Raw genomic sequence first — 15375 nt, 5'->3', positions numbered from 1 at the left:
CAACTGGGACATGATGTTGAGGCGCTCAGCCGTGGCCGTCACTGACTGAGCAATGCCTTGGACACCACCACTTTTTGTTGACATTGTGCTGCAGGCTTTCCAATGTGCTCACCACCCCTAGCAGTGTTGGCCTCGGTCCCACGCATTGCCGGTGCCATCAACAGTGCCCATAGCCTTTGGGAACCTCCAGTTGGTAATGGATCCACTGGAGTGTGGGTAATATTCCCTCCTGTATATCATGGTTGCACACAAGCATCTGCATCAGCTCCGGGATAACCTTGTCCAGAGGCTTGGCATCTGACTGGGACCCAGCTGGGTGCTGGGATCTAGCGGACCTCTAATTGGTGTCTCTGCTCGATGTTTCTGCCTCCACCTGATATACATCAGGAACTGTGGTGCTCACCAGATTGTGCCCCACAAGCTGTCCACTAATATCGCCCACCAAGGTGTGGGTGACAGCTGTGACATCTCGAATATGGCAACCCCGGAGCTCTCCGAGGAGTTCTTTTGGGTGTGGGGTTTCGGTGCAAGGGTGACATATGGGCCCGCTGCCCGGGGGCCCAAGTCAACTTAACCGTGCGGCCCTTGAGCTTCTTACAAGACTGGAGTGCGGTTCTTCTCGTCAAGCTCCACGTGCTGACAGCCTTTGCTATTGCCTCCCAGGCAGTACTGGCCGACCTGTGGCTGACCCTTCGACCTCCTCGGGAGAACATCATGTCCCACCTTGACTGCACCATGTCCAACAGTAGGGCCACATCGGCATCTCCAAATGTGGAGTTAGTTTGTGCAGCGGCATGGTTGCGAACTGTCTGGGGTTTGCTTGGAGGGAGCGGTTTATGTGCTGCTCCCCCCCCCCCTCCCCCCCCCCCCCGTTCATTGGGAGTTGATGGGCGCGGTCCAGGTGAATCAGCGGGAGGGACAGCCATTGCCATCGTGAAGCCCGTGGGGGGTCATTACCAGCCTTAATCGACGTTTGATACCGCTCGCCATCTTGCCGGATCGGCCACCGGGGAGCACCTGGCAGGTCACGCTCGCGACTGCACTCTGCCGTTAGATCGCGCCTATAGAAATTAGTCAGGTATCATTGCAGCTAAATGGAAGCCGATAATTCACGAGAAGCAGAGACCATCTAAAAACAGTTAATTTGGCAGCAAAGCAAGTTACTGCATCCACTGCTGAATGATTAACTATCCCGTGGACCTTGCAGAATACGAGCTCCCCTGATAAGATGGCGGGGGACCTTTAATAATGTTTGTCCAAATACAGTCGGCCAGTAAGGCACTGGCTAGTGAAGACCCAGCAGGGAACTACTGGAGCTGGATATAATAGTTAAATAAAGTTGAGTTTTATTTTCTGGAAATTGAGTGTGGGCTCTTAACTGGACTGGCAGCAACATGGCAGTCAATTTACAAAGAATCGATTAAAACTTGGAACGATGTGCTGCAATGGCCGGAAACGCAAAGCAATTAATTGTGTATGGAACAGCTATGACTCCGTTTTTAATTGGGTGAATTATAATTGCCTGGAGAGATGTAATTTTTTCATCGGAGCCATAAAAATGTTCACGAGAGGCGATGTGCTTTGGTTATTTTTTGATGGAAGATGGATGCCCTATATCTGTTATTTAGCAAAAATTATGTGGCCTCTTTCCACCTTTGCATATCATCCTCACGGGACACCATGGCGGGATTTTCCCGCAATTGGCAGGATGGCCCGACGCCGGCGCCAAGAACGGCGTGAACCACTCCGGCACGGGGGGATAGGGCCCCGGGGGTGGGGGGGGGCACGGTGGCCTGGCCCATGATCGGGACCCACCGATCTGCGGGCGGGCCTGCGCCATGGGGGCACTCTTTCCTTCCATGCCAGCTTTTGTAATGCTCCGCCATGGCCGCGCGGAGAAGAACCCCCCTGCACATGCGCAGAACTACACCAGCTGGTCTGCGCTTGCGCGGAACCACGCCGGTGGTTCTGCCAACCCCTCCGGTGCCAGCCAAGCGTAGGAAGTGCAGAGGATTCCGCACCTTACGGTCGGCCCCTTGCTGGAGTGGTTCGCGCCCTTCTTGGCACTGGCATCGGGCCATCCGACCAGTTGCGGGAGAATCCCGCCCCGTGTTAGTAGCATATTTAGAAGGAGATTCAGGGAACACCTTTCTGTGGAAGCCACTGCTGTTTATGGCTGCATGGTGCATTTTTATTACAGGTTGCAATGCAGCCGTTGGGGCATAAAGTTCCAACTACTCGGCCTGGTGACTCAGAACGAACTCTGTGACAGTCAACACTATGGTTTAGTGGTAGCAGTGAAGGTTCTGCATGAAAACCCCACATCAGGGATTTGAACACAAATCTATGCTGACACGCTAGCATTGTATGGAGGGAGTGCTGCGCTGTCAGAGGCGTTCACTTTAGATGAGGCTGTAAAACAGGACTTTGCCTGGTTTCTCAGGAGTGTGAAGACATCCTGTGCTACTCTTTCGAAGAGGAACAGGGATGTTCTGCCAGCTGGACTGGCCAATCTATATACACATCCCTCAGTCAACATTTAAAATCAGAGGACAGTTGCTAACTTTTGCCTCAGTTTAATTGTTCTGTTTTATCACCTTTGCTCTTGAGTCGCCAGATATCTTTATGATACCGCCACGTGGTTCAAGTCCGAGTAATGATCAATAATCCAATACACCGCTTAGTAAGATTAAAGCATACACATTTATTATACACAGTAATCACTACTCATGTATAAATTCTACGTCTCAGCTACTGCTACGACTAACAGGCCAATACTTAACTTGGAACTGGCCCACCAGGTCAGGGAAACAAATGGCCTTTCGTTCAGGTTCTGAGCCTGCGGGATTCGAAGTTGGTACAGATTGTTAGCTAGGAGCGCCTATCTCGTAGCGAGCGTTGAAGTAAGACTTACTGGATATCAGCGGTGGCTGGACCGGTCACTGTCAAGGGTTGGTTCGCGTTGCTGAGTGAGCCGGTCAAGAAGAACGATTTGAACTTGAGCTTGATTCTTATAGTCCCCAGGGGCTTCCCGCCTTTCGGGGCGGACCCTGTACCTGGTTCCAAGTGATTGGACTTTGTCCCAATCACTTGGTTCGATTTTCTCCAATGCTGGAGCGGTTCCCTGATCGATGGGCGGTCCTGAGGTGGTCGTTCACCTCCCATTGTGTAGGCTTCTGCTGGCGCCAAAGAGTCTGGTTTGGCTTTATGTGTCTAAATGTTGCTCATTGTTCCCGGGGATTGCTCATTAATATGCAGATGGCTGGTGTTTTGTTATGCTGATGGTTGCTGGTATCGATCTTGTCTGGCCTTTCCAGAGGTAAATATACACTCAACCTGCAGCTGCTCGTTTGTGTCCATAAGACCATAAGACATAGGAGCGGAAGTAAGGCCATTCGGCCCATCGAGTCCACTCCACCATTCAATCATGGCTGATTTCAACTCCATTTACCCGCTCTCTCTCCATAGCCCTTAATTCCTCGAGAAATCAAGAATTTATCAACTTCTGTCTTAGACTTCTTTCCTGTTGGCTGACTTTCCCATCAGCCTTTGCCATTCGCCATTTTAAATCAGGAGTTAGCCATTCTAAATCGGGAGTTAGCCATTTTAACTGGCTACAGGACCCCACCATCAGCCACGATCATATTGAATGGCGGAGCAAGTACAAGGAGCTGAATTGCTGACTCCTGCTCCTGGTCTCCCTCCTTGTGTGTTGGTTTGAGTGATATTGCTGTGTCAAATTGGCTGCCAAATCTCCTATATCCCAACAGCTTAGAATTACTTCACCGCCTGCAAAGCACTTTGGGGCATCCTGTGATTATGAAAGTTAAGAAAGTGCGCATCTGTAAATGGCAGGGGGATTGGACCAACAGGGTGCGCACAGCTTGGTTCTGATACAGCCTGACTGACGTACATTGCTCCTCCAAAATTACAGGTCATAGGGGGAGAATTATAAGTTGGGAACCCTTTGGCTTAACACCAAAAATGGCAATGGCAAAGCATTTGACATCATGTAACATACCCAAATAACTACTGTTTATATTTCACCAGAAATCATCTCAAATATTAAGAGTAGAAATTTCACATTACACTCTGTGGAAAAATATAACTTAGCAATCTTAGATGCCCACTGAGGTCAGTAAAGGTCAGTGTGAACACAGAAAACTGAATGGAAATTTAAATGATCTAAGCTGCATCAAACTTTAATGAAATTAACACAAAAAAGCAAGTGTTTCCAATGTCAGTCAAAAACCGAGCAGAAATTTGATGAGGGAATGAACAGGGGCAAATCGGACTCTCAACAATCAAAAAAGTTAGTGTTGCATGTCAAGCAGCATATTCTGAATACCCAAGCCTGTTAGGTTGGGCACATTTTGATAAAATGCTGAAATAGCAATGAATATTTTGTTGCTCGAAGATATTGGAATGTTTTATTCGAAATGGCCGCAAATTTTGTGGGCAGCACGGTAGCACAAGTGGCTAGCACTGTGGCTTCACAGCACCAGGGTCCCAGGTTCGATTCCCTGCTGGGTCACTGTCTGTGCGGAGTCTGCACGTTCTCCCCGTGTCTGCGTGGGTTTCCTCCGGGTGCTTTGGTTTTCTCCCACAGTCCAAAGACGTGCAGGTTAGGTGGATTAGCCATGCTAAATTGCCCTTAGTGTCCAAAAAAGGTTAGGAGGGGTTATTGGGTTGTGGGGATAGAGTGGATGAGGACTTAAGTGGGTCGGTGCAGACTCGATGTGTCGAATGGCCTTCTTCTGCACTGTATGTTCTATGTTCTAATCTCCTGGAGATTCCAGGAGATGGATACCTTATATTTTGCCCTGTTCGTTAGATAATTTTTCCATTGAATCCCTGCAGTGCAGAAGGTGGCCCTTTGGCCCATCGAGTCTTCACCGACCCTCATAAACAGCATCCGATCTCGGCACATTCACCCGCCCTATCCCCTTAACTCCACCTAACCGGCACATCTTGGGACAGTGGGAGGAAAGCCACACAGACACGGGGAGAACATGCAAACAGAGAGTGATCTAAGGCTGGAATTGAACCAGGGTCCCTGGCGCTGTAAGGCACCAGTGCTAACCACTGTGTTGCCATTTGCCTTGCAGCCAGAAAAATATATCTCAGTACAGATTACTGGAAGTGCAAACTATCAAAAAGGCATTTGGGATCTTGGTGAACAATTGGATCTGCAGTCTATTTGTTTAATGATTGGAATTATGGAATAGAAGGAAAAAGACACAAAGGAATGACGGAGAAGCAAATGGGGCAAATTAGAGTCTAATTAGGGCTGGAAATTGAACGACAGAGAGAGAATGATTAGATTAAGAAGGAGCGGGAATAGAAAAGACAAAAGGAATGTAGTATTTTTCACTTTAGAAATCTCTATGACCAATTCATTACCTGCAGGAATGAAACTGCAGTTTCTGGGTTGGAGAGGTAAAACTGCATTTCCAAGAGAATAAATCTCGCCAGTAAAAGGATCCTTATGCAGTTAAATGACAGCCCTAACTTCCTACAGTGAGTTGAATCCATTTTAAGGAGTGCAAATGCAGAAATGTCTATACAATAGTGAGGTTGGCGCTAAGCTGTTGTTTTTTGCAAGATTTTAACACTGGTGTGAGGCAAACCATCCAGAAGTTTGCGGCAATCCACAACACTTGGGAGATTGCATTATAGCCACAAATATATGGGCGACACGGTGGTGCAGTGGTTGGCACTGCTGCCTCATGGCGCCGAGGATCCGGGTCCAATCCCGGTCCCGGATCACTGTCCGTGTGGAGTTTGCACATTCTCTCCTTGTCTGCATGAGTCTCACTCCCACGTCCCAGGGTAGGTGGATTGGCCACGCTAAATTGCCCCTTAATTGGAAAAAAGGAATTGGGTACTCGAAATTTTTTTTAAAAAAATTAGTGCCACCATAATTTGGGCAATAAGTTCGCCATTTAAAATTTAGAGTACCCAATTCACTTTTTCCAATTAAGGGGCAATTTAGCATGTTCAACCAACCTTTGGGTTGTGGGGGCGAAACCCACGCAAACATGGGAGAATGTGCAAACTCCACACGGACAGTGACCCACAGCCGGGATCGAACCTGGGACCTCAGCCCCGTGAGACTGCAGTGCTAACCACTGCGCCACCATGCTGCCCTTAAGCTCGCCATTTGTTGCCAACAGCTTCTGGACCAGTGCACTGATGATTTTCTATAGTCTGTGGACAAACATGCATTATTGCCACAATTCTTTGAAAAACAGGGTGGCACACAACTCTGAACCAAAGACATAGTTAAAAGGAGCGGATAAATCAAGAGCAGCTCCTGATCAAAATAATGGACAATGATGTGAAAATTGATGCAATGCTTACCACTCCGAACTTAACTGAGGCAGCAGAGTTACTTCAAGGGGGGACAGACTTTGTTTTTGAGGGACAGTAGGTCACCAAACTGACAGCAGTTATGAATTCAAATGTTAATGAAATGTATATCTGTTATTGATGAAAAGAAGGAAACAGAGGAGTACTTTCAAAAGGGAATAGGATATATATTTGAGAAGGGGATCTTTTTCGGACCACGAGGAAAGAGCAAGACTTTGGTGCTCTTTGGAAGGTTCATTCAAAGAGCTGGCACTGGCATGAGGTTCCGAATGGCCTCCGGTACTGTACGATTCTATGAGTGCGCTGCAAAATCGTACGTGGAACAAAATAAGTTTGATTAGAAAATCTGCCAAGAGAACAAAGCACTCTAATCATATGGGGATTAAGGTAGAAATATCACAGTGACGTAAGCGTGGGCTAGTCATGGACAATAGTGCAGATGTTTTAGCAAGAAACATATAAAGCAGCTTAAACAAGTGGATTCTTATCCTGTGTTGCCTGATGGCTTTAAAGAAATAAATTGAGAATGGATTATGTTTGTGGATGGTTGGTTATGGAAAATGAATTCCTTGGTGGTATTGAATGAGATAATTATTCAGCAAAAGCTATACTGACTGAAATTGCGAATTTGTTTAGGGACGAGGCTTAATGGATGAATGGAAAATTAAATTAGTAGCATTTTTCTCTGACTGAAACACCTTTGAGCTGCAGAAAATTTCTGCACCGCATTTTTATTGCTTTAAAATATGAATCACTTGCACCTCTCCTCCTGTGAAAACAATGCAAGCATCACCTTGAATCTGTTCATTGATCGAGTTGTTTTTTTGTTTATTAAGTGGTCTATAGCACAGCTGCAGATGTCTACAACAGAGGACAGTCATTTTGCAAGCTTCATACTGTGGATATTTGGGCTCAGCAACCCCTGGGCCCTGACAGTTGAGGTCAACAGTTATTACATTGTTTCAATGTGGCCTTTAATAATAATAATAATAATAATAATAATAATCGCTTATTGTCACAAGTAGGCTTCAATGAAGTTACTGTGAAAAGCCCCTAGTCGCCCCATTCCAGCGCCTGTTCGGGGAGGCCGGTACAGGAATTGAACCTGCACTGCTGGCATTATTCTGCATTTCAAGCCAGCTTTTTAGCCCACTGTGCTAAACCAGCCCCTCAAATGCTTTCCACTGCAAGCACGGTAGCATTGTGGATAGCACAATTGCTTCACAGCTCCAGGGTCCCAGGTTCGATTCCAGCTTGGGCCACTGTCTGTGCGGAGTCTGCACATCCTCCCCGTGTGTGCGTGAGTTTTCTCCGGGTGCTCCGGTTTCCTCCCACAGTCCAAAGATGTGCCGGTTAGGTGGATTGGCCATGGTAAATTGCCCTTAGTGTGCAAAATTGCCCTTAGTGTTGGGTGGGGTTACTGGGCTATGTGGATAGGGTGGAGGTGTTGACCTTGGGGTAGGGTGCTCTTTCCGAGAGCCGGTGCAGACTCGATGGGCCGAATGGCCTCCTTCTGCACTGTAAATTCTATGATAATCTTTGAAAAGTGGGAGTCTCATGAGTGTAGCCATCTCAACGAAACTTGCTCAGCTCGGAAGAACTGGCATGCAGAAAAGATAGACTTTGTGGTTGATGTTTAAATGCTGTGGTGGACCCTCCTTAGCAGAACCCCTAAAGGCTTATATTGAGGCGTCTCTAAGCAACCTTTAGACAGTGGGAGGAAATCAGAGTACCCGGAGGAACCCACGCAGACACGGGGCGAACATGCAAACTGACAGTGATCTAAGGCTGGAATCGAACCAGAGTCCCTGACGCTGTAAGGCACCAGTGCTAACCACTGTGTTGTCATTTGCCTTGCAGCCAGAAAAATATATTTCAAATTACTGGAAGTGCAAACTATCAAAAAGGCATTTGGGATCTTGGTGAACAATTGGATCTGCAGTCTATTTGTTTAATGAATGGAATTATAGAATAGAAGGAAAAAGAATTGCTGAACCAGTGCTGAAACAATGCAAATACATAAATATCAAAGCAGGTTGAATCTTTGAATGTTTGAATATAAGTAGCAATGGGCAGATTTTTCATTTTCAATGCAGAGTGTGGCAGCGAAGGGGGAAAATGGTGCTGAAGCTGCCGGCCCCAACAGCGGCTTTCTCTGCCATACTGAGGAACTATGAGGGAAAGAAAATCCAAGGCGTGGGTCACACTGGACTCTACCAGCAACATCGCCTTTAGAAAGGACCCCCCAATGCAAAAAAGTAAAAACAGAACACTGCCCATCCCTAAGCATCCATGCATGCCCCCACTACAGCACTGCCTCCTGGCACTGCCCAGACATGACCCTCTTCATTTGAGTGAAGCACTCACCTGAGCTTCTCTGCCAGGTGCCTGCCATGAGAGAGCAGTCATAATGTTGGCGGAGTGGGGGATAGGGTGGGAATTATCAGGCGTAGTGTCCTGACGAGTGGATTTATATTTATTCTAGTACGGTTCCCGGCATTGTCACTGGAGGGGGAACGGTGACAATCGCGATGGAAAATCCCGCCGATCGTGTTTTGGGTCTCTGACGAGACTTTGCGCTCCCATCGCCATTCACGCCCGCTGCGAATGGAAACGTAAGATCCCAATCAATATTACAGACAATAAACCCAACTGTGCTCCAAAGGAAAAAACAACAACATATACAGCTGCCCTGAACATTTGTGTACATCTTGAGCGCTCTTGACTTTAGAAGGTCTAGCTCGCATTCAAGCACCTTTTGTAGTATTATTTAGCCACAATTCTGATAGGCAAGTGGAGGATTGTCACTTACATCCCGACCAAACACATTGACCTCCATGGAGTTGGACAACGGAGTCCAGGGACAGTGGTGGATGTTGTATTCAATTGTTCAGTGATTGATTATATATGCTTGTTGATTGTTTTCTGTGCTGTGTGCTTTTAGTCAGGTCTGTGGGTGGAGTGACAGAGAAAGAGAAACTGAAATCAAACAGAAATTTGAGAAGGCAGGCATTAAAATAAATCTTTGCAATAACGTCCTGTTCACACAGAACCTGGTGAGTGTCATCTCTGTGTATCTTCAAGGCACAAACCACAACAATGACAGCAATAGTACGAGATTCAGCTATACTTATGAAAGGATGTGAGGAACATACACATTGTTTATTAAACCTTGTCAAGTTGAGCAACAAATAATGGAGGAGCTGAAGCTCTGACAGAACAGTTAAAGTATGGAGGAAGCTAATTGCTACTCGAGGCACTTGTCTAGGGCCACTCACGGGACTATAGTTTATTTTCAATAAATATTCCACAGTTTGAAGGTTTCTATTTTTCAGATTCTCAGAGAAACGTCTTTGACTTTTCAGTTATACAAGTTAGTTACATAGTGGGTGGCATGCTGGCATAGTGGTTAGCACTGCTGCCTCATGCCTCCAAGGACCCGGATTCGATCCCGGCCCCGGGTCACCGTCCATGCGGAGTTTGCACATTCTCCCCATGTCTGCATGGGTCTCAGCCCCACAACCCAAAGATGTGCAGGCTAAGTGGATTGGCCACGCTAAATTGCCCCTTAATTGGGTACTCTAAAATTTATTTTGAAAAGGTTAGTGATATAGTTGCCGATGAGAAAGCCAACTTGTGCTTAAAACTGCCCAGCACTTCAACTAATCCAGAACAAATTGGTTGGGGAATGCCAAGTGAAGACTGGAAGAAATGCTTTATTCTTTAATTTCTGATTGCTAAATTCAAGAGCCAATTCTAAACACAGAAGCGATATAATTGCTTTAAAGTTGAGGTGCATGAATCATAACTGTGTAGAAAATGTAAAGTTCACCATGTCATTGATACAGCTTTGCAAGGATCAGATATTAGGATAAATGTTGAGTGAGAGGGATAATGGCAGAGAGAAAGCTGACAGCTGTGCCCCAGGGAAAACATTGCTTCATGGACAGCCCTGGTTCTTTGATCGCTGCGGTCAGTTTTACCATGTTTATTTACACAAGATTATGTGCTTTCAATGGTTTGTGGTTTTTGTTAATCATACTTTAAAGGACCTGGATCATTGACACTTTTTATTGCCTTGAGTGAAATTACTCTTTTTTTTAACATAGTGAGAAGTAAGGTAAGGAAGTCGCCGTAGTCCCTTTTGAGGGGGAGAGCTGACTGGTGGTGATTTAACCTGAGGATCACCACACCTCAGGCGAGGGGCAAGGTTGAGAAATGGGAAATAGAGAACAAATGAATCACATTTTTAAAGCTCTATTTGACACACCGTAACTGTCATTATAGGATTCATTGTTTCTGTACAGTAAATAGTGGGTCAGTGGACATGGAAGAGCCATAATTAGCCATAGTGGCTGTGAGGTGGTGGGGGGAGTGGCATAGCTTGGCAGAGGTGTCTATCGGGATGGGTGGACAGGTATAGTTTGGCATTGTGGGCATGAGGGATCATGGGGGTGTTGGGTGGGGAGGCACAGCTTGACATAGGGGGCATAAGGAACCATGGGCAGTGGTTGGAGGGACATAGCTGGGCAATAGGAGAATGAGCAGAGGGGCATGGCTTGGCATTGGATGCATGAGGGCCAGAGGTGTTGGGTGAAGAAACATGGCTTGGTATTGGGGCCATGGAGGGCCATGGGGATGGGTAGAGGGTCCAGAGTGGGGGGGTTGGCTGGAACTGACTTGGCATTGACAGCATGACGTGCCATGGATGGGTCATGAGTGTGTCTGCGGGGCTGGAGTGTTTTTATTTTAACTAGGACAAAGTCCCACAGCACCAAAATGAGCCTTTTAAACAGGCCACCTCTGCCCCTGACAGCCCTGAGGCTGCCTCAGAACTTCTTCCCAGTCAGCAGGCCAATACTTTCTCATGAGGTAGGCGGGCTAAGCTGGGAATTACGCCGACTCCTGCTAACCACCTCGAGGATAAAAATTCATGCCACTGTTACCTGTTTTATATAATCTCATAAAGTCACTATCTACTCCAATGAGTCTGATATGTGCTCAAATGCATGTTAATATAAATTAACAGAAGATTTTGTCTTTCAAAATTGCCTTACCATGCCTCCAAGAGTTTGAGTTGAAAAATGAGATGTCCCATAGTGAGTATGCTATTCTGTAGCAGTGACCTAAATTGTTGAAATCGGAACTTTATAGGTACATTTAAGGGGAAATTGGAAACGTATTTGAGGGAGTAGGGTATAGGTAGTTACAAATATAGGTTTAGATGAGGGGAAACGAGAGAAGGTTTAAGTGGAGCATGTGCACCAGCATGAATTGTTGGGCTGAATGGCCTGTCTGTAATCTTTATTCCTTTGTAATACTATGTATGCAGTCCTATGTAATTAACCTGCTCATAAAATAGTTCGCTCTACTTTGTAATTTAAAAAAAATTCTACCTGCCTTCTCCTCAGTGTCACACATATCTCTGGTGTCTTCCATTCCTTATTGTCTCATGATAATGGTCGGGAGTCTCCGACTGCTGCGATTCACTTTTCCCGCCAGCAGCGCTCCCTCGCCCACGGGTTTCTTGGGTGTCATGGGATGGTTTCAATGGGAAGTCCCGTAGATAAGCAACGGGAAGATAGAGTCCCACTGCCAGCGAACGGCATGCCACACGCGGCTGGGAAAGTGGAGAATCCAACCCAATATAGTTTATCATTTAACCATTTCCTGTTTTCAATTTGAGCACTTTACACGTCATTTTATTTCTTGTTTTTTTTTTTTGTCTGGTTTCTTCTCCTGCACTTCCTTCCTTGCCCCCAAGGTTGTGCATTTTTAAAAGGTACCCTGTTTGTTGATTCAGAATTTTTGACCGCTCTCTCCACAATTTGTCCAGGATAATCTGTTACAACATCTCACTTATGATTTCCCTGATGCTATTAAAGTTCTGTGCAGGAAATGTTACACCAAAATGTCTGGTAAATATAACAGAGAGATTAACAGTGGTCACTATTATTTTGTTTTCACAAATCAAACCACAGATTCAAGTCTGTGCAGATGTGCAGTTCAACACTCAAAATCCAGATGTTGCAGATGTGCCGCTCGCCATAAGCTGCAAGAACATGGCACCTTTTCCCTGGATCCCCATTCATACACATTGAATGGCATGAAATCCATATGTTTTACATGAAAGATACTGACTAAACTTGCTGCGGAAATTTAGGAATTGTCCATTTCAATTTAGTATTTTTTTGACAGCATGATAATTCTAAATTACTGCCAAATAACATCTCTGAATGGCGTTGAAAAAATAGCTTGTCAAGTGTGAAGTCTCATTCCATCAGATTTTAATTATTGTTGGAGATTTCACAAAACAATTTTTGCTTACTTTTTCTTTCCTTTTCTTCTTTCTCCATGCAATCTTTCTTTTCTACTCCTCATTGATATTGAGTGAAATATTCTAATTTCCTACATAATACGACACATTGGAGAACCCAAAACCTCAACTGGAGGTCATGTATTGCTTCATATCAAGATTCCGTTTGCTGTTATTGTGATCATTCAGGAGACGATAAAAGGTGTTGTAAATAGCGTTTTATTTTTATTGTTCACATGTCTTCACATTCTGATGTTTGCTCTTTTCTGATCTCACTTCAGGTGCTCTATTGACAGTGGAGTGACACGAGTGGCATGGTTGAATCGCTCTAGCATACTCTATGCAGGGAAGGATAAGTGGTCGCTGGACCCTCGGGTGGTGATTGTGACGAATAGCCAAACAGAATACAGCATTCAGATAGTGCGTGTGGATGTGTACGACGAAGGCCCATACACATGTTCAGTTCAAACTCACAACCATCCAAGGACATCGCGGGTGCATATAATCGTACAAGGTATGGTCCAATTGTACCCTTTTGTACAACTGAGCGAAAAAACATGCAATGCAGAATTCAATAGCAATTATCCCATTTAAAAATGTTTTTTAAAAAACTCTTGAAATTAGTTCAGTGAGTCAGCATCTGAATAGGTTTCTTTTTTAAAAAGAACTAAAATAGTCAACCTTGAATTGTGTACTGATTTTACTAAGTATAATAAAACTGTCATTTCCTTGCAGATTATTTTTTTTCTGCCTGAACAAATAAATTCAACCAGTTTTTAATTTTAATCAGTGAGATGAATGTTGCCAAATACCGCGCAGAACCTTTATTTCAGAAGAATGCAATTTTAAATGAAAGTTTTAAACTATCTTGACAGTTTTGTATCACACTAGAGAAGTGTTAAAAAAGTTTGAGGCTAAACCTGATTGGAGATTTTAAGGTTTCTTATGTAAATTTGTATTGTAATGGTTTCTTACTTTTTGCAACAAACGGTTTATTGAAACTAGCCAATGCACACTGATCAGTGCGCTAATGGGCTCTCCCTGACCACTTATTCGCAGAACTATGTCATCATAAGACAATGTTGGATGGGGCAGGAATGTCCAGTGCTTTATCTGGTGTAAAGTTCCAACCGTACTTGATGAGCCGTCTTGAATCAGTCAGCGCAGTGGGCGGTGTACTATAGTTTACCTCAGAAACCCATGGCTAAAAATGGGAAAACTCAGCCAGGACTCCTGTCCCTGATTGCTTTTCAGTTTGTGAAGTGCACATTTATAGATGTCGTGTAAAGACAGGATCGAGCTTGGCTTTGATTTCCTGCCACATTTGAACAGTCAGCTGACTGACATGATCTCAACTCAGGCGACAGGACTGGTTACCTAGGTGATGTCCAGGAGAGCTCTCAAACCCTGTTGATACATCACCCTTTATTTGAGAAGAGAAGAATATATTTTAACATTGCAGTAGTCCCCTTTCATGTTTTTCTTTATTCTGAACATATGATCATGCTTCCTCAGGATAGGGTTTGAGTGCTGCTGTATGGGTTTCACAACATTTGGAGGTGCATGCATTGGAATGACATGATATTGCATTCAAAGGTCTTTAAAGGAAGTGAATGTAGACAGTGGTGACCAGATTCCTCTTTTGAGATTTGTAGCCTCAATTTCCCACATGACAACAGACAACTTCAAAAGCAATTCATTCGACTTCCCACTCTGCTGCCAGGCGAGTCCCTTACGTGGTCAATTAAGGGAAATTTAGGGGTCTCATCTTGGGTCACGCTGAGACTTTGAAAGCTGCAATACAAATGCACTTTTATTTCCCTTTCATTTTTCGTCAGTGGTTTTTCAGATTTTACCCTCACTGCCAATTTTAGCAGACGGAAGGAATTCTCTGCTGCAGTCTTCATGCTGTTACCATGGGTTCAGGATATTGTGAGGACTGTCGGCACTTTGCAAAAATCTGTACATTGGGCCTAATAAATTCAAAATCTTGATTGGTTCACAGATGACCGTTTAATCACATTTTAATAAGGTAGTGAGTGAACCAGTCTGAAAATTGGGAAAGAAGACTTTTCCTGTGGCACAAATTGTGATATGTGGGGCAGTTGCTTTGGGAGCATAGTGTTAATTAAGAGAATTAAGTATAACTTTACAGATTTACATAATTGTACAGATTTTAGCACAGCGATTCAGCACATAGCCAGATAGCTGCCATCCAGCACTATTTACTCTGCTTCCCTGATCTTTGCCCAAATTATTACATTGAGTCTCACAGATCTAATTTGTGAACCTATCCTGACATATTGTGAAAGAGGTGAAAGTCACCTCAGAAGAACCTGATCAATGGCAGTAATCGGTACCGGATCTAACAGCACCTTGATCTTCAATGTGCTGGCTTGGCACATCTGGTTCTGCAATATAGCCCAATCTGGGTCACTGTGAGGTAAGCAAAAAAAAGTTCAACTGCAGCTCCACTCGTTAATGCCAATACATTTGGAAGTAATGATCTCTTACTTATAAACTTAAGTTTGTCCTGTGAACAATTGAATCACTACAGGGCAGAAGAAGGCTGTTCGGCCCATCGACTCTGCACCAGCCCTCCGAAAAAGCACCCGATCAAAGCCCGTTCCTCCAACCTATCCCCATAACAATGAGTTAACCTGCACATCTTTGGATAGTGGGAGGAA

General features: G+C 44.9%; 1 protein-coding gene across 6 annotated transcripts in view; it reads left to right on the top strand.

Annotated features, from left to right (window-relative positions):
* LOC140398255 (opioid-binding protein/cell adhesion molecule-like) overlaps positions 1-15375 on the top strand; it is a 1404083-nt gene that overhangs the window by 587028 nt on the left and 801680 nt on the right. For all 6 annotated transcript variants that reach the window (XM_072486706.1, XM_072486703.1, XM_072486705.1 and 3 more), the window contains exon 2: positions 12970-13202. In XM_072486706.1, the coding sequence (XP_072342807.1) occupies positions 12970-13202 (233 nt within the window). The remainder of the gene's footprint in view (positions 1-12969; positions 13203-15375) is intronic.

The sequence above is a fragment of the Scyliorhinus torazame genome, chromosome 21 (assembly GCF_047496885.1).
Source record: "Scyliorhinus torazame isolate Kashiwa2021f chromosome 21, sScyTor2.1, whole genome shotgun sequence".
In the NCBI taxonomy this organism is placed as follows: Eukaryota; Metazoa; Chordata; class Chondrichthyes; order Carcharhiniformes; family Scyliorhinidae; genus Scyliorhinus; species Scyliorhinus torazame.
The sequence above is the reverse complement of the archived record's forward strand: the minus strand, read 5'-3'. Positions and strand labels throughout refer to the sequence as shown.